Here is an 18,486-nt window from a genome sequence, read left to right on the forward strand (position 1 = left end):
GGGACAACCTTGGGGTGGAGAAGACGGTTCTGGCACAGTGAAAGTCATGGGGCAGGGCAAAAGTGTCTGTCTGCAAGAGTTGAATTTCTGGTCAGAGTCTGGAATGGAATCCAAGATTCCTGCTTCTCATCAGTTTCTCTCTGCTGTTAGCAAACATCCCTGAAGCTCTTTGGCGAAGTGTAGCTCATTCCCCTTAATTTTTGTCAGTTGCTCAGCAGTACAGCAGATCTGACTGTTTCACTGCACAATTTCTGCTCATGAATTGTGAAATACAAGCGCACTAAAGCTGGAAAATGCCTAAAATAAGGCTTTCTTTTACAGCCTCAGTGTGGTCCTTTGTGCATCTACCTAATCATGTACCAGCACTTTCATTTCATTCCATACAGAGGATGGTCCCATGGCGGGGATGAGTCAGGCTCTGTAGTAAAAGACTGCAGTCTGTAGGATCCCTGCTTGTTGCAATATATTGGAGGTGTACAAACTCCCTGATGAGGAAGCAAATAAAATCATATTCCTTTGAGTTTTTGTTTTGTTTTTGTTTTAAACTTTGCCTTATTTTATGGTGATGCTCAATGTGTGGCTTAATCTAAAACAGGTCTCTGCTAGAATGTACAATGTCAAACTTCTGTAATAGCAGACAGTGAGATGGATTTTCTCCACCTAAGGCTTGGTAGAAGGAAAAACTTCTAAGAATATAAGGGAGTCAATATAAATGTATGAAAAGTTTAGGGGGGGTTCTTTTGGTTTTTGTTTTTGCACCCTCACCATGACAAATAAAAAATTCTTATTGTAAAATACTCATTACTAATAGTGGTGCTTGATCCAAAAATAGCAGCTCAAATTTCTAACTTCAGCTGGAGCTTACAAAGCTTGCTGGTAAAAAAAAAAAAAACAAAACAAAAAAACAAAAACAAAACAAAAAAAAAAACACATGGGTTCAGTTGCTTGGGTGTTTACTCTACACATAAACTGAAAAATGTATTTAGCCATTGCTCTGACAAAAAAAGAACCGTATAAGCTCTCCTTTTAAACCTTTTTTTCAGGGCAGAATTGCACTTGAAACCTTTACAGCTTCCCTGTAACAAATTACAATGAGTGTTGTTCAGATACTGATGCAATTTTATTAAAAACATGCAGGAAGTGAGGAAAAATCACTTTTTGTGTGGCTTTTTCTCCCTGCTCCAAGTTTTTTTTAATATTGTGACTTAAGCATTGCAGCCTCTGTATCTTAATGAATAACCGATGTAAAACTGTACTTGAAGGGTACAGGGTTAGAAATAATGCATATTCAGTACTTTTCCATAACTGGATGGCTCTATAATAGAATACAGACTTAGCCTAATGTAATTGGTTCAAAACCAGCAGACCTTGTCAGGGACTGCATTTCATTTTTCTAGGTGAATGTTGTCCAGTGGTCTATGGCAGTGGTCCTCAAGCTTTTGGCTCTGAGCCAGAGTGGTACAGGGCTGGTCCTAGTCCATAGGCCAGATCAAGCCCTGCATGCTGGGATTGGGGCCCCAAGCTCCTGGCACTGGCCCTGTGCACTGGGATTGGGCACCTGAACTGGTGTGGCAAGGTTCAGAACTCCTGTCAGGTCCGTGTGGAGACCTGTTGGCCAGATCTGACCTACAGGTGAGGGATTGAGTGCCCCTGTTATATGGCCATGTACAAATGATCAGTTCTAGCAATGGAAAACTTCCACCACTGGAAATGTATTCCAAGAAAGAGCAGTACATCTGTTTAGTCTGCAACTGTCCTCTCCTCCCCTAATCCTTGTGCTTTCCAAAGACTAGCGTGATCCTGTCTGAGGAAAGCATGGGCTGCTCCAGTTCACCTGTTCTCAAGGACACTGCTAGTACAGGGCTGTTTCTTTATAGTTAGTGTCCAGCTGAATTTAAATACCTGAACCACTAAGATTCACAAACATTTTGTTGCTCTTCAAGGTAAATGTATTTGTCATAATAAATGGCATTTGGCAAAAAGTGTTGGAAATAGAAGTGGGAATGCTGTTGCAGGCAGAAAATGCTAAAAAGCAGCATCCCAAAGCAGACACCAGATTGGCTTTTGCTATTTATTTCTCAGTTTCTGAGACTATAATAGACTTTTGCAAATCTACAGACTGCTTAATTTCTCTGCCAGCTTTTTTCCTTTGTATTATGGCTGTAATACTTACATGCAAGGATATTGAGCCTAAAAGCTTGCAAAACTGTTTCAAATAGAAGGTGCTACTACTTCAAAGCATTGATATCATTCTGCAAACCTTCCTTTGATAGAATATACTTATCCATGTTCAGAATTGGTCTGGGCCTTGATTTACAAAGATTTTCTTTTCCACCCCTCTCATTAGTTGTTGAATATCCTCAAGGATCCATTGGCTTATTTTAGTATAAAATTTATACTAGACTGCTTTTTCTCTTCACTTTATATGGTAAGGACTACTCCAAATGGCATGCCAGTGTTTTTACAAAATGTGTCACTTTATTTTTCAGATGACCCTGCAGCCTGGGCAGTGCTAATGGCTGCCTGCCATGCTGAAAACACTGTCGTCTGCTTGAGCAACACACAGCTTAAGAGAACAGATTTGGAAATGACACTTGTAGCCACAGTTTCAGCCAAAAGTAAGTTACAGTAGACATTTCTGAACTCTCTCATAATTTGACAAAGCAAACTTCTCTTATGTTTTTTGAGTTGGCAAATCTGTTTTTAGTTGACAGTTTAAAGGGAATCACTTAACTTTTTCTCATTACTCAAAAATACAGACTGATAAAGTAACTAGTAGGGCTGTGCAAAGCTTTGGTCCCTGATTCAATTCAGCCCAATTTGGTACCCGAATCTCTGAATCCAAATTGAATTGGAGGACCCTTTAATCTCTCCAAATCAAATTGGAACCCTCCAAATTGATTTTGGAGATTCGGACATAGAGACGGCTTTAAATGTTTTTTCTACGTTCCTGTAGGTAGCAGGGGCTCGTGAGTGCTGGGGTGCATGGAATGTCTCAGGAGCGCGGGGGGTTTCCTAGTGTGGTTGGCAGCAGACCCGGAAGTGGGCCAGAAGTACTTCCAGTCCACTTTTGGGTCTGCCAGCGAACGCGCAGGCCCCCCCCTCATCCCCCCTGGCTTGGTGACTGGTGCTTCCTGGGTCTGGGGAGGCACCCAGGGTCCCCCTGTGGTGAATCACTGAGCTGGGGAGGTGCAGGGGGGCCCCCCAGCACACTCCCCGGAAGTGGACCAGAAGTACTTCCAGGTTTGCCGTTGAGCACGTGGAGGGCCCCCCTGCATTCCTGTGGGATGCCCGAGCATCACAGCGATCACAAGCCGCGCCGGTACCTTGGAGTATGTAGAGCAAACTTTTAAAGCTGTGTCTGTCTCTGACTCGCTGATTCTCCAAATCGGCAATGAATCTTCAGATTCGGATTTGGCTGAATCGAATCACTGTCCCTGGTTCAGTCAGAATCTGAATCAAATAGGGCCCACTTCGGACACACACCTAGTAACTAGTGCTTTTAAGTGAGCATCTTGTCTACTTCCAGTTTTCTATATAGTTTTTCCTCATTTTGTTCCAGAGATGTGAAAATGAATGCATATGGCCAATACATTTGTTTTGACTTGTATCAAATAGTGAATAGATGTTTCCAACCTCAATGTGGGTCAAAGCGGGTGTTTCCCTCCCTCAGTGATAGCTAGTAAGCACTCACCTCTGTACATCTATAGAATGCATTGGTTGGTTACTGCAGGGTGGGCTGTCCCTTTTTAAAGGTGTTGGGCTCAGTAATCAAGGCAGCTGAATTAGGTTTTGCCCACTTTACCAGGTAAAACAAAGAATACAAGAGTCAGGTGTGTGTGTGGGGATGGGGTGTTGCTTGTGTTTTAAGATCTAAGATAGTTGGGTGATATGCTGTCACTGGCTGCTATCCCCTAAACAGTAGACTTGGGATCAAGCAAAGTCATTGCACCATATGCAGCAAGTGGGAAGAATATCCAGGCTCAAGCAAGAAATCCCAAGAGAGCCTGGGAAAGTTTATTACCTAAAGAGGTCTAAAGGGAGTCAGTATAAATGTATGAAAAGTTTGGAGGGGGGGTTGTTTTTGTTTGTACACCCTCCTTTCTTTGGAAGGAAAGTCCTTTTCTGTGGCAAGGACTAAGGCCTCTTCTACATGTTACATGCATTTTGTACTTAACTGGGTAACTGTGAAGTTAATTTAGACCAGCTACACATGCAAATTAACTATCACACCATAAGGTCCATCCAGCTATAAAGTTAGAGCCGGAAAATGTGTAATAACTTTATATCTGGTTTCTATCCAGCTTTAACTTGCACTTGTAGCAGGGTTTATGCCCCTGCAGTTGGGAGCCCCATCAGCTGATACCAGCCACAGGGGTGCACTGTGTGCTGCCAGGGCTGAGAGTAGGGCCATGATCAGCTGCAGGACTCAGCTGTTTGGCATTACATAGGTGGAGAATCTGGCAGCTGCTGGAGTTTGCTACTTGCCAGTGCAGGAAGAGCCTGAGACAGTCATCCCAGGCTCCCACTGCACCAGCAATAAAGCGTGATAGGATCTGATGCTAGATCTCACCATCACACGTTTTGCCACCCACATTTTCCTTTTACCTGAATATCTAGAGGGGCCCTAAGAAACTGCATTAGCGGTGGTGAGCCAGCTAGGAAGGCCAGGTGACAGAGTTGTCTATTTGCAGACTTCTACACACAGGACTCCCCAAAAGAGAGAAGCTAATCATAGTTCATGGGATACAGTTCTCCTGCTTGGAGAAAGAGAAAGAAATAGGAACTTGAGCCAGTAGCAGGGTATGAAGTGAGATCAGGTAAACTTGCCACGTGGACATTAACCTTCCTAACTACTACCATTCAGCTAGGAGCCAGAGAACTTATTCCTTGTGTCTCTACATAGCGAGGTTTCTAATATTTATCTACCACTCTCCCCTCCTCCTCCTGCCTCCCAATATGGATCTTTTCATTTTGTTCTCTAGAAGTAAACCCAATAAATCTTTCTGGCATCCGTGTCCATTTTATGAAGAGTGCCACAATCATGATGCATATGTAATGTTTTCTACAGTCTCTCTCATTTTTAGCCAGGGATGGGAACAGTTGTAATTTCTGTATGTGTGAAATTTCATATGAACTTCCTCTCCAAATAAAAATAGAACTGTTTGGGTTTTTTTTTCTTTTGGGGGGAGGTGGAGAATAATGTTTCTTCCTTTCTGCTTTTTTATAAATACTCTAACAAGCTATATTCTTATATTTGTTTAAAATTTGAGACCTGTTTTAAAATGTACATTCCACAAATAGCTTAGAGTTACTATTCTAAGCTTAGAACATAAAGAATACTTTGTAAACACTGCCCAAGAACTAGCCAGCACTCAGTGAACTGACACTTACCAATAGTTCACCAAGAACTATGATTTTATTAAATGAACTATTACATAAATTCTGCAAATGAGAGATCATAATTTTATGTGCAGTTCAAATAAGGGTCAGGAATATTGAGGAGAGGCTGAGAATTACTTTAATTTCATTAAATTCTAGCTATGCTAATTATGAAATACTTTGGATGGTAGGATACAAGGTCAGAGCTATGGCTGTTTTACGTAATCCTTAGCTCAGGATTTCTTAGCTTTCAAAATCATGCATTTAAAATGCTACTAAGAACTACTATCTTGTAACATTTGTCGAATACACTCCTATGTTGTTAAACCTGTCCAATATCCTGCTATATTGTTGGTAATGTTTACTTAAAGGGCAACTTTAATTTGTGGGCCTCACATTTAGCTGACTTTTAGAAATTTGCAAAACTTTTATTCAAAAGGACTTTATTACCTCCTAAAAGTTAAAGCATGATACTTAAAATGGTGCTGTTTTTTAGTTTACCTTTTGCCATTTTACTATGCTTGTGAAAACTAGGAAATGCTTACTGAGCCTGTGTAACCTAACCTCATAATGAGGTCGCCTTTTAGTTACTAAGACTCAGGTTGGCCATGTATTAAGGTTATAGAGCAGGTGCAGCAATCCATTTTTGATGCATGTTTATACTTATTACAGTTGCAGGAAATAACTTTCCAGCTAATTACATCCAAGCTCTTGAAGACTGGTCTCTTTGTCAAGCTATTACTGGTTTAAAAGAGATGGGTAGACTCACAGAAGCTGAAGCTCTCTGCACAAAGGTAAAGTTACTTCTGCTGTTGGTGCTTGGCACAATCATGAAACAGCAATAATTCCTGGGTCCTGTAAGTAATGATAAACTGCATATGACCAGCAGAGTACAGTCAAATATGTAACAACTGCTGATTTCTTTGAGAGAGACTTTTTAAAACTGACTGACTAAATACTGTATTTACTCACATGCGCCATGCACACATCTTTGTTTGTTTTTTAAATCCACTTCTGCAAGTAGGGGTGCATGTCTGTTGTTTGGAAATGCAGAGAAATGAGGGCCTGATTCTGTGGGAGCCAGAGTACATTTCAAGTTGGATGGGCTGTCAGTGGTGTCTGTCAAGTCAGCTGGGGGCCCACCCAACTTGAGAAGAGGGACCAGGCAGTTCAGCTCCATCAGGATTGTCCTTCAGCTGACTTAATAGGTGCTGCTGGCCAAGCTTAACTGTCACCCCTCTTCTTGAGCCAAATGGGCAGCCAGCAGTGCTTGCCATGTCCTGCAGCTAGAAGTTAACAGAGCAGTCACAGGTTTTTGCTCTCCTCCTACTGCAGCTGCCTGTTCTCTGTGAATACTGTACTTGCCAGTATTTTCAAAGAAAGATCTGTTTTTCTTCATTTAATCTTTTAGAAACTACGTGCATGTCTTATTCTGGGACATGTAGTATGTGAGAACATATGGTAATTGCTCACTACTCATGTTCAGTACACTAAAGCAGAAGGGCTTGCACCTGATCTCATCCCCACATCATATCATAAGGTTATTATTTTGCTTGTGTCCAAATAGAAGTGCAGCTGGCGGTTATGGAACATGACTGTCCTTCTTAGTGTTGTTCATGTTGGTCCTCCCCTCTTAGCCCAACCTCACCTTTCAAGTTCTTGCTGAACAAGTTGGATATCACTAGGCCAGATCAGAGGCATTCACCTGAATCCTAGCAAGTATTAACACTGCTAAAGAAAATTTTAAGGAACTTCTCCTATTTTGGGAAACCCCTTATTAAAGCTTCTGTTTAAATAACCAGCCTAATTGGGAGATGCTAGCCTGAAAACTCACAAATTGCTCAGAATATTCTCAAGGCCAGGTCCATCTACATGACAGCTCTATGGCATCAGGCCAGCTCTGAAGCTCTTTATTGTTCCACTTGCTTCCAGGCACTGTGGATTTCTTAGCTGCCACCTTTGCATTCTCCAATTTCATAAGAAAGCTAATTTTTCCAAACCTCCTCCAATGTAAGAGGCAGGTTCTTTGGAAGAATTCCCTGTGGGGCCTGAGAGTAGTGCGTGTCCCTTGCCAACTTTAGTGTGTGATTCCCTAGACTTCCTTTTAGGAATATCCCTTGTGTGTAGAAAGGTGCAGGTTAAACCATGACAAAGACCTTGCTGCAGGTTGAGTATGAGGTGAGGGTGGGTTTTTCCTTCCCTCTTTCCCCATTTTGGATTGTACAGAGAAACATAAAGAATATTCATATAGTTCTTGAAAATGTTGTTCACTTAAACTCATTAAAAACTTTGTTTTTGATTTCAGGGTTTAAAAAGTTGTCCTGAGCAGTCAGCCCTGTTCTTACTTTTGAGGCAAATTCAGTGTAGGCAGTTGTTGCAGTCACATAAAGATCTTCCAGATGCCATCCTGGAGGAACTCCGTAAAACAGTCATGACCAACGGCTCTTCAGTTGCAGCTTGGCATGTAAGTCCATGCAGTTTACTTTGACAGGAGTACTTATTGAAGTATCTGAGCAAAATGGTCATTTTGGAGTTAACATGCTTCTTCTGTTCTTGCTGACACCTAGTGAGGGAGATGAGTAATTGCTAACCATCTTGGGTGAACCTGATCATTTGTGCTCCCTCCTCCTGTGAACAAGTAAAGGTCTCTTTGCAACAGCTTTCTGTCGAGATGACAAAGACAGGAAAAGTATAAATTTAGAGGTTGACTTAATGAATGGAACTTGTCAGTTGTCATTAGCCCTAGCTTCTGAATCATAGGTCTCCAATTTAAATATTTTTAGCTTAAGGTACCTTTAACGTACATTCCTAGGAACAAATAAGTAATTTCTCCAGACAGTAATGGATGCATTCTTATAGACCAGCACTGTTCCTCTGCTTTCTTTCTGCTTGTTCTTTTGGCACAGAGTTTCTCTCCCCTGTTCAAAATGATCCAGGCTCCCTGTCCCCTGAAGCTTCCTCCATCATTCAGGTTGGGCTCGTATCAAAAGGCTTGTTCCCTCCTTTCTTCGATATCCGGAGAAGTTTTGCATCTAGCAAACACTGCTGCTGCGAAAATGCTATAACGCCGTGGTGATTGGCTCATATTTTAACATCGGGTTCTAAGCAGGGAGCAGGCCTTTTGACAGTCTGTCACTGTCAAGGGAGAAAGTTGCATTGTAATTTAAACATCAGTCTTCCTGCAATACAGGATGGGTAGATTTTTCTCCACTTACTCTGCTGCTCTACAAGATGCCTGGTGCGTTTCTGTGGTTTTTATCTTTTAAATGAGTAATGTTGTAATTTAGAAACTTGTCCAGAAAGTGTGGCACTCTTACCATCACTACAAATTAATGAAGTCAAGTTAAGCACTACGGCTTGAAAACAAAGCAAGGCTATTAGACCTATTGTATCAGTGACAAGGAGGATAATGCTGAGGTGTCATAAATCTTTAGGCCATTGCTGCCTTCTTTTCTCGGATGTGCAGGCATCATTTATGGAAAGGTTTGTGGCTTGTTGGATTTTTTTTGAGGGTTTGTGCTTGTGGGACTTAATGCCCCCTGTATCAGGTGGCTGAGCTGTCTCAGACCTGTAGCTATAGAGCAGTAGTATATGAACAGCTTCATGCAAGGGTGACATCATTGCCCTTTTGAATATAAAGACAAGATCTTATGAGAACAATATTGGAGAAATGCTTGTTGTGTCCAAGGTTTTGTTTTTTTTTTTTAAATCCTGTAGGCCCTAGAGATTCTCATGCTTGCAGATAGGAAGGGTAAGTTAAGGAAACCCCTTCACACTTCAAGGAATTTTATCCCTGGTCACATCTGGCCCCTACTTTGCAGTACGAATCATGTGCAACTTCTTCTAGTCTTTAGGACTTAATAAGATGAAATCCTCACTGCAGCCTGTATAAATGATTATCTTAATAGAAGTCCTGCACTTCTGTCGGGCCAGAACCTTTGTACTAGAGATTGTTTCAAATGTCAAGAATCTCTGACAACTCAGACCAGCCTGCAAAGTTCACCAGCTCTGGTATGGACTCCTTTGATTCCTGCTATAGCCTTTTGCAGGCTTGAACACCATTTTGCAACATAGATGACTGAGGACCATTTTTATTCTGGGATGGTCACTATCCCTGTTATAGTCCAGACTCCATTCTGAAATGCTGTGAGTGAAAGTGGTTTTGCTTTACATGGCTGCCATACCTGCTCATAATAAATTTGTCCTTCCCACTTCTTTACAGCCTATAGGGTTCTCTAGGAGCCAGGGTAGATGTCTTTCCCTCTATAGGAAGCCTCCCTCACCATGGGTATCTGAGTCTTTTCTTAATAAAGCTAATGGTCCCTCTGTGAGTCTTTCAGTAGTACTTACCTATCTAAATGGCTTTCCTGCAAAATAATTGCGTCTGTTAGGAGAGTTAGAGAACTAATATTTTGATAACCACTTCTCCACTCTGGTATACAAGAACAAAGTTACCATGAAAGCCCATTCAAACTTCAGACAGAAGGTGGGAATCTGAGGCTACCATATCTGTATCTTCCTCTTTGCGTTTTCTCTACTTAAACACAGTGAACTAGCAGCGCCTCACAATTGTCCAATAGAATCATGATACACTAATCTCCTACAATCTGGTATATAGAGGCTGTTCCAGAGGAAAAGCTGTCAATAACCATTGTTCAGGTGGTGTTTCTCACCCACCCTCTCACTCCAAGTGGGAAGATGCAATCTCTTCTGACTGAATTTACTTTTTGAGAAACTCATGTAGATTGGTACCAGGGACAGAAAAATCTACACGTGTGAACAGAGGCAACTTTCTATGAAGCAGTGTAATCTTCCTCCCCATCCTAATTCCAGTGCAAGTTCTGTTCCCTGTCCCATCCGCCCATGTGAAAGCATGTGATAGAGATTTTGTTTAAGGAGAAGGATGTGATAGGAAATTATTGTTCCTTTTGAATGAAGCAGTTTAACTTGTTTGAACAGTAGTTCAGACATGCCAATTGAACTGTTGTTGCCAAATGAGCTGCAAGGTATTGTGTTCTGAGAGCCATAGGATGGGTTATATTGGAAGGAAAATAAGTTTCTCTCTTTTTAGTTTTGTGTTTTTGAGAGAGGTCAAGACAAACTAGTAAATGGCTGGCGATATTATCAAGAGACCTTTGTGAAATAAATAGTTGCAATATTAGAGAGAATGCATTGGCAGAGTTGTTCATGGAAACTTACTCTGTTTCCCTCAAAGTCCATGTTCAGCTTTTCATACTTGTGTGCTCTAAAGTAGCCAAACTTAAAATGACTGTGGGTTAATAAGTGAAATGAAATAAGGGAAAATTCTTTTTTTTTTTCTGTAACTTAAATGTTTTTAAAATATTTGACGTTTGGTGGGTCATTAAAACAGAATGTCCTGCTTTTTGTTTTCAGTGGCTGGCAAAAGTATATGAATCTCAGAGAATGATGGTTGCAGCAGAGATGTGTTACAGAAAGAGTCTACAGTTGGCATCACAGCAGGGTAACTGGCATGGGAAGCTATCAAGTCTGCTCAGGCTAGCAATGCTTGCCCTGGAAATCTGCATGGTAGGCACATCACAAGTATAATGAAACTATTTTAAAATGAAAGCCATGTAATGTAAGGCTCTTGTACTGTCATTTTCCTTGGTAATTTCTGAAGTCCTTGCATAAACCATGTGGACCCTACCCATTCTTTGAACTACTCCTTTGAAGCTTTTGCCAAAAATTCAGTTCTCATTTTGTGATAAGGATGAGGAATAAAATAACACTGACTTTTGAAGCTTGCCCACTGCTTCTTGGACTTCTTTCCACAAGTGCTTTCTGTCTTTAAAAAAAAAAATGGGTTGAGTAACCAAAGGAGGATTAATTCTGCCTCTATGCCTTTTTTTTCTAAAAATATCAATGTCCATTATTCAAACTTACTCACCCTTTCAAGACTTTTGAGTTGCTGAACATGTGGCCCTGTCTAGGCAATTGGTTTTATTATTGTTTAACTTCTTTGCTAATATTTGTGTTTTGCCAGTGAATTTTGAAGTACCCTGGTGTAGGTGTGGGGCAGTTGCCTTTAAAAGACCTTTTTTTTTTCTCCTGTGGAACTTAAACCCTAAAGAAAATAAGTCTATCCCTTGCCCTTCCTAAGGACCATAATAATTACATTTACAGCAGAATGCACCTTAAACAAGATATAGGCTGCTATTATTGAAGCTTTTTCTGGAGGTGAAGTACAGTGCCACCTATAAGCAGTATGGGACTTTTTCCAAGAACAGTATTAACTACGCAGTAAGAGAAAACAGTGCCTTGCTTGGTTACTGCTGTTTAGCATCAAGAAGAATGTCAGAGCATTCATCTCTTCAGTATGTGAGAAAACATTAGCTAAAAGACTTACCCTAAAGAAAAAGCAAAAAGTGTTTTTTGTCTTATGACCTGAATGCTAAATGGGAAAGACAGTTTAATGTTTAATTGACACTAAGTAGACAACCTGATTTGATCTTGGATAGGGGAAGGGTTTCTCAAAATATAAAACTAAGCTCTCTTTCTTCCTGATCAGTGGGAGAAAACTGTTTAGTAAAAAGTACTATCTGCCTCCAAAGAGGAAAGCTGTCCAATAAAAGTATCTCCACATGATTCTGCTCTCATTTCTAATGACTTGTTCCCCATTTCAAACTGCCTGCAGCAAAAATTGCAGCCATAAAATAACCAGGTGTAAAAACTCTCGTGGTACAAGGTACCTAAGCTCTTGGGTTGCTTTCAAATCACTGCAATATTTGAAACTGGTATAGAATATTTCATCCTAATCCATCTTCATAATTGCTTTAATTACTTGAAGCAGATAACAACTCTTAAAAAAAAACCAAAAAAAAAAAAACCAAAACCTTCTATCCATGTTTTAGAATGCAAGAAGTGCTATAGTGGGTCATCCAGTGCTCCCTCTAACCTACAATAGTGTTTCCAATAGTAGATGCTTTTTGTATGCCCCATCCATATACTGTCCCTCTAGAGTAATTCATTCCCTTGGCCATCATGGATTTAGAGCTGACAGAGGATACATACCTTACTGTTTTACTTAATGGCTCCTATTGGATTTGTCCTTTGTTAACTAGGTCAAAAAATGAATTGGACAAATTCATGATCCGCCTCTGCAAATTCTTGTGGCAGTGAGTTCCACAAGTTTAACTGTGTACTGTATGTTAAAAAAAAAAACCTTTTTGTTTTGCCTAAAAATAGCTGTGCAGGAAGTTATCTGCTCTGTCTGCTGTCAACCTGAGTCTACTTAAACTACATCCAGTTTATGAACAGACCCCTTGCACATTTTCCTTGGACCCCTCCAATGTAATGGCTGTTTCTTGATTAGAAAAATAAGCCCTGGTTTGGGGGTATGCTTTGTTTGGGGTGGGGGTGCTTCCCCCCCCCCCCCCCCCCCCCCCGGACCAGCCAGCCATCTTGGTGAGAACCTAAGCATTTAGTATATAAAAATATTGATACTGTACCGTGTTTGGCTTGTTTGCATATTTCACTGAATTTAATAAGATTTTACTGAATGGTGCCTCCACTTTGAAATGCAATTCCAGTTTGATATTTTAACTTATTACTGCACATAGATATTTGTCAGCAAGGTTGATATATGCGTCTCTCCAAAGTAATCTTGCAAATTTTTGTCAGCTGTACCAAATTGTTATACATCCTAGCTATCCTTTAAAAGAACATCATTTTTACAGGGGAAAAAGTGACTCCCCAAGCGAATGGTAATGGAGCTCAAGAGGTTTTTGAAAGGTAGTTCTGGTTTTCTAACTTTCTTGTAGTATAAGATTTAGGAAGATTTTTGGTGCCATTAAACTAGCATTTTAGCTTTCCTGACTCCCAGAATCAAATGTCAATATGAGAAAAGGTTTGCAAGCAAATATTACTTATACACCACAGCAAAGCATTTTGATTACATAGTGGCTATTAATGCTTTTCTTGCTATGTTTTTGGCTTATAGGCTAATGTTTCAAATGATCACTGGCCATCCTTAGTACAAGAGGCAACAACCGAAGCCTTGAAACTTTCCTTCTGCCCTCTGGCAGTTCTTCTGCGAGCACTGCTACAGTACAGTCGCAAGATGGGAGCAAGGTATGTATTCTCTACAGTACAATGTACCTCACTCAAATGAAAGCAAAATGGTACGTTCGTTTAACTTCTTAAAAGCTGAAAAATCCATTGAAATCTTGCAGTAGTGTGACAGTCTGCTGACAAACATTCTTTTTAAAGGTGCAATTCAAATTGATCCCTTGTTCCAACAATCATGCTTCCTACGATGCTACATGTGCATGGTTGGAGGCACAATTATGGGATTGGGGATCAGATCCCAATCATGTCCTATTGCCACTGCACAGGGATCCCAGGGTCATGATCTCGGGCTTCCCCTGTACTAGCAAGTAGCAAGCTGGGTGCTTAGTACTCCCAGCCACGGGAGTCCATTGGAACCCTTTGTTCTGGTGCAGTCCTGAGGAAGCTAGGGGTGCCGATCAGCTGGCGGGCAGTCCCAGCCACAGGAGCACACTGGCCATATGTTCACTTTTAAGATGTGACAGGAAGCAGCCACTGGATGATTATTACACAGTTGATCCGCTGGATCATGCTGTAGAAGAATGGCAAAAGCTGTGTAATTTAAGGGATAGGAGTTTTAAGTTGAAGCTTTAAATTTGCAGAAACTGATGGAGCTTCCAGTGAATGGCTGGTGTGTATTTCAATGCAGCAAGACATTTATTTAGTGTGATTAGTTCGAGATAAGTCATGCATGTTACTAACTGTAACCAAACTTCTTGATTTGATCATTAAATTCCGTATTTATTCCTAGGGAGACTCGTCGAATGTTGGAAAAAGTTGTGTATCAGCCGGGGTATCCAGAAACTATAGTGTCAGTTGCACGCTGGTACCTCCTAAAACACCTATACGCCAAAGATGATTATGAATTAATAGATGTAAGATGCATTCTTTTTATTATAAAGCCTGTGAGAAGCAATATACTTGTAAACAGTGAATTTTGATTTATCTCCTGTGCAAAATTGTCTAGATCCAAGGATCACAACTGAATTTCAGGGATCAGACTTTTTTTTTTCTTTCCATGCATCTGTACTATAGAGAGTGGACTTCCATGGTGTGTAAATCAATGCAGAACTTGACTTGAGGAACTAAGTGAAAGACTGGTAGGCCTCCTTGGTAAACATGTACATATTAGCTAGAGATTAATTTCTAGTCTTTCAGTATCCTGAACACTTTTCTAAACTGACATTGCCAAAATAAGTTACATGCTCAATAGGGTTTGGGGTTTTTTATGTCCAAGGAAAAAAACTGTTAGAAAATGAACACAGTAAATCAGATTACAGTAGGTTTGTCTAATGTGTAGCTCTACTTTCAAGTGGAATTCAGTTTCCAATAATACCATTATTTTAATATCTACCAGGGGCCTTAGAAAGAAGTTACATTAGTGTGTCTCTCTTCCTTACTTCCTAATAGGTTGACTAGGAATAGTCTAGTAACTTTTTAAATGAAAGGTTTGTGCAGTAACTCAAAAGATATAAAGCACACTAAATTTCCTTGTACCTCCATGTTTTTTAACACATGCACACTTTACTTTCGTACAAAACATATTTTCCAGGGCAACATTTCCTTTGCAGCCCCCATGAAGAATCAGGACTGCTTGGTGTTTTAAATTTAAAGTGATACCCTGTCGTACTAAGCATTGCCCAAGAAACAGCAGAGTTAATTTAAATTGCTCCTTTTGGAAAACTGAATTGAGATGATGCTCTTAAATGTTCCAGCTAATTTTCTCAATGTAACAATTTTAAGATGGGGCTAAAAGAAAGCAGGTGCTAGATTAAGGAAAACCTGATTTTTGAACATCCCCCAGCTTGTGGGCCTGATGGTTTTTGCTTTTTTAGAAACTTTCTGCCCCTACCCCCTCCCCTGGTTCACCCCCACTCTTCTTCTAAATCCATATTGGACTTCCATAGCCTTTTCATTAACCCATTGGATTTGACTTGGCAGACCAAGGTACACTTCCTAGCTCTGCCTCTGGTTTCTTTCATGGCCTTAGGTAAGCTGTTTAGTTGTCAGAACCAGATTAATAAATACTTCTGTATTTCATGTGAGGCTAAACATTGATTTGGAAGCAGCTGGACTTACTGTTACAGTGTTAAAGACTCTCATCATGGAAGAATGCCTTTTAATCCAGGCATAAAACTTTTAAGCTCTATTTTAACAGCAGTAAATGAGGTGCATGTATGAATTAGTTTAGTTTGTTTCTTGGTTGCTATATCCTTCCTTTTAGCTGTCTGTCATGGTGCATCCATCTTAATGCACATCCTTTGGCTTGAAATTCTTAGCATGATTTCTAGTAGGGGTGTGCGAAATGGGCCATATTGGATTGGGATTTGGCCCGAATTGGGGACTGTGATTTGATTAATTGATTCAGATCACTGTCCCAATTCAATTAGACTGAATCCGGATCTGAAGATTCGATGCCGATTCAGAGAATCAGCGATTCGGCCATAGACACAGGTTTAAATGTTTTCTTCTACATACCTCAAGGTATCAGGCGCAGCTCGTGAAAGCTGTGATGCTGGGGTGGATGGAGTGTCCCACAGGAGCACGGGGGGGCCCCCACGTGCTTGGTGGGAAACCTGGAAGTGGACCGGAAGTACTTCCAGTCCACTTCTGGGTCCAGTGCAGAGCACGCTGGGGGGGCCCCCCATGCCTCCCTGGCTCTGTGATTGGCCGCAGGGGGACCCTGGGTGCCCCTCCAGACCCAGGAGGCACCAGTTGCTGAGCCAGGAGGCACAGGGGGGCACCCCAGCGTGCTTCCCAGCGGACCCAGAAGCGGACTGGAAGTGCTTCTGGTCCACTTCTGGGTCTGCTGCCAAGTGCGCTGGGGACCCCACCCCCCCACATTCCTATGGGACGCTCCATCCACCCCACCATCTTGGCATTCACGAGCTGCCTGGTACCTTGAGTTATGTAGAAAAAACATTTAAAGCTGTGTCTATGTTTGAATCTCTCCAAATTGATTTGGAGAGATGAAAGGTTCTCCTGATTCGATTCAGAGATTCGACCACCGAATCGGGCCGAATCAAATCGGCAACCGAAACTTCGCACAGCCCTAATTTCTAGTCCTGGGACCACTGCAGAGCCAAGAATTCCTAGCACTTTTGCTGTGGTCTCTAGGGCTGGTGCACAAACATTTGTTCATATTTAACTCTTCAGTGAAAGAAGGACTGAGATGAAATTTCTTCCAGCTACCAGGTTATTGATGAATATAGCAGCATGCATTAGAACAATAACATTTTGCTTTAAGTGACTTGGACTTTTGGAGAAAAAGTAGTCTCAATATAGAAAGAAACATTTGTACTGAGATGTCAGTACTTCCCATGTTAGACTTGCATTTTGAAGCTTGTGACAAAAGAGTTGGCAATACCAGTAGTTTTGTTGTACTTTCTTCTGGGTAATAGAGAGCAACTAAGATTGCTGAGAAAAGCAATAAAAATAGCTAGGAGTTGGAGGGATTTCCTTAAAAGGGAAAATTTAAGTCGCACACATAGCTTGACTAAGTGATTACAGGAAGCATAGAAGTGCCAGACAAACCTATGAATATCTGAACACCAAGCGGATAGAACTCTTTGAATAGAAGACAGGCTTCTAGTGGGAGTTAGTCTTAAAATTAAATCAAGAAAGGATAAATCCTAAATGAAAAGTCAGAGAGAACTTTTGACAGTGCTGTATAAGAACAGCCCCGTCATGGCATATAAAGTGTAGGCCTGCCAAACACCAGTAAAATGGACTGCAGAGAACAGTTTTGCATTGACAGAGAGGAGGATCTCTTCCATCGAATGCCTGGTTCATTGCTAGTATGAAACTTAATTCTCTTCTCCTGGTGACAAATGGTGATGTCTTGTATTGCAAAGGTCTGCAGTGTTGAGCTGTATGCTGTAAGCAAGCTGATGCATAATCCTGAAGCATTCCATTTGAACTCTGGCCATTTTGGCTGTTTAGGATAGCTGGGTAGAAGAGATTTAAAATATATTACCACAGTAGCTTGCTAATGCTGACACTTCTCTTTTATTCCCTCAGGTGCTTATAGCAAATGCCAAAGCTAATGGAGATACAAGAGCTCTGGAACTAGATAAGAAGTTGTTGGCACGTTCCTAGCCTGAACTTCCTTTAAGTGGGACAGCTGCCTTTTTTATAATTTTTTTTTTTATTTCTTTTATTTGAGGGAAATGAAAGAATTTTGAGATGGGCCCTTCTATCAATCTGTCTTTTGATTTTAAATGAACATGACTCTTCCATTCTTCCCTGTCCCTCTACCCACTTAAATTTATTTAGTGATGCTGTAATGAAGAGTGTATTTATCCCTGCTCTTCATGTATAAATGCCAACAGAAGTGATTTTTATTTTGCATCTGCTGCAGTGATGCAAAATAATACGGTACCTTTTTAAAAAAAACAAAAACAAGGCCTTAATAGTTGTCTAGGTAGTATGCAAATTAACTGTTTCTGCTTTTTCCAATGGTTGTAACATGTAGGAATCTAGCAATATGCTTTTCACTACAATTTTGAGACCTAAATGTATCTGCTAATTTACTGATAGCCCAAAATAGTTATCGTTACAAGTGACTCCATTGGACATTCTTGTCTTCAGACTTTTGCAATAAATAGTTCAGGCAAGGAAAAATTTGTGCAATCATCAGGTTTGTAGTCATAAATTAGTATGACCTGTTTTTTTATTTATGTTTTTGGTTACCCAGCTGTTGACCACTTACTTGAATTAATCATGACAGTGGTTCTTGATACATGATGTTACTTTGCCCATTACTTGCATGTGATTAAAAAAAATAATGCAATTATTCTAGAATGTCCTTTTCGTTTCTTTCCAAAATAAACAGGTAACTTAATGTGCAATATGTACACTTCAAATGTTCTCAACTTTTGTGTCTGAAAAGGTTACCCAACCTGTTTCCCTTATTGGAAGGAAGGGCTCTTCTGACCAGGAAGGTTTCCTTCCCTGCTTATCTTCTGCTCTTACACTCTTCTGCCATGTAAGATGACCTTTTTCTTAAGGTGGTTCATAATATAGACTGAACATGTA

General features: G+C 40.7%; 1 protein-coding gene across 3 annotated transcripts in view; it reads left to right on the forward strand.

Annotated features, from left to right (window-relative positions):
• TTC37 (tetratricopeptide repeat domain 37) overlaps positions 1-18,242 on the forward strand; it is a 78,266-nt gene extending 60,024 nt beyond the window's left edge. For all 3 annotated transcript variants that reach the window (XM_006019706.2, XM_006019705.1, XM_025199110.1), the window contains 7 exons: positions 2,490-2,618; positions 6,055-6,176; positions 7,688-7,846; positions 10,777-10,929; positions 13,343-13,473; positions 14,201-14,324; positions 17,470-18,242. In XM_006019706.2, coding sequence (XP_006019768.1) covers positions 2,490-2,618; positions 6,055-6,176; positions 7,688-7,846; positions 10,777-10,929; positions 13,343-13,473; positions 14,201-14,324; positions 17,470-17,547 — 896 coding nt within the window. In that variant the 3' untranslated portion in view covers positions 17,548-18,242. The remainder of the gene's footprint in view (positions 1-2,489; positions 2,619-6,054; positions 6,177-7,687; positions 7,847-10,776; positions 10,930-13,342; positions 13,474-14,200; positions 14,325-17,469) is intronic.
• The last annotated feature ends 244 nt before the right edge of the window (positions 18,243-18,486 follow it).

Source organism: Alligator sinensis, unplaced genomic scaffold, assembly GCF_000455745.1.
Source record: "Alligator sinensis unplaced genomic scaffold, ASM45574v1 scaffold223_1, whole genome shotgun sequence".
NCBI classification, from domain to species: Eukaryota; Metazoa; Chordata; order Crocodylia; family Alligatoridae; genus Alligator; species Alligator sinensis.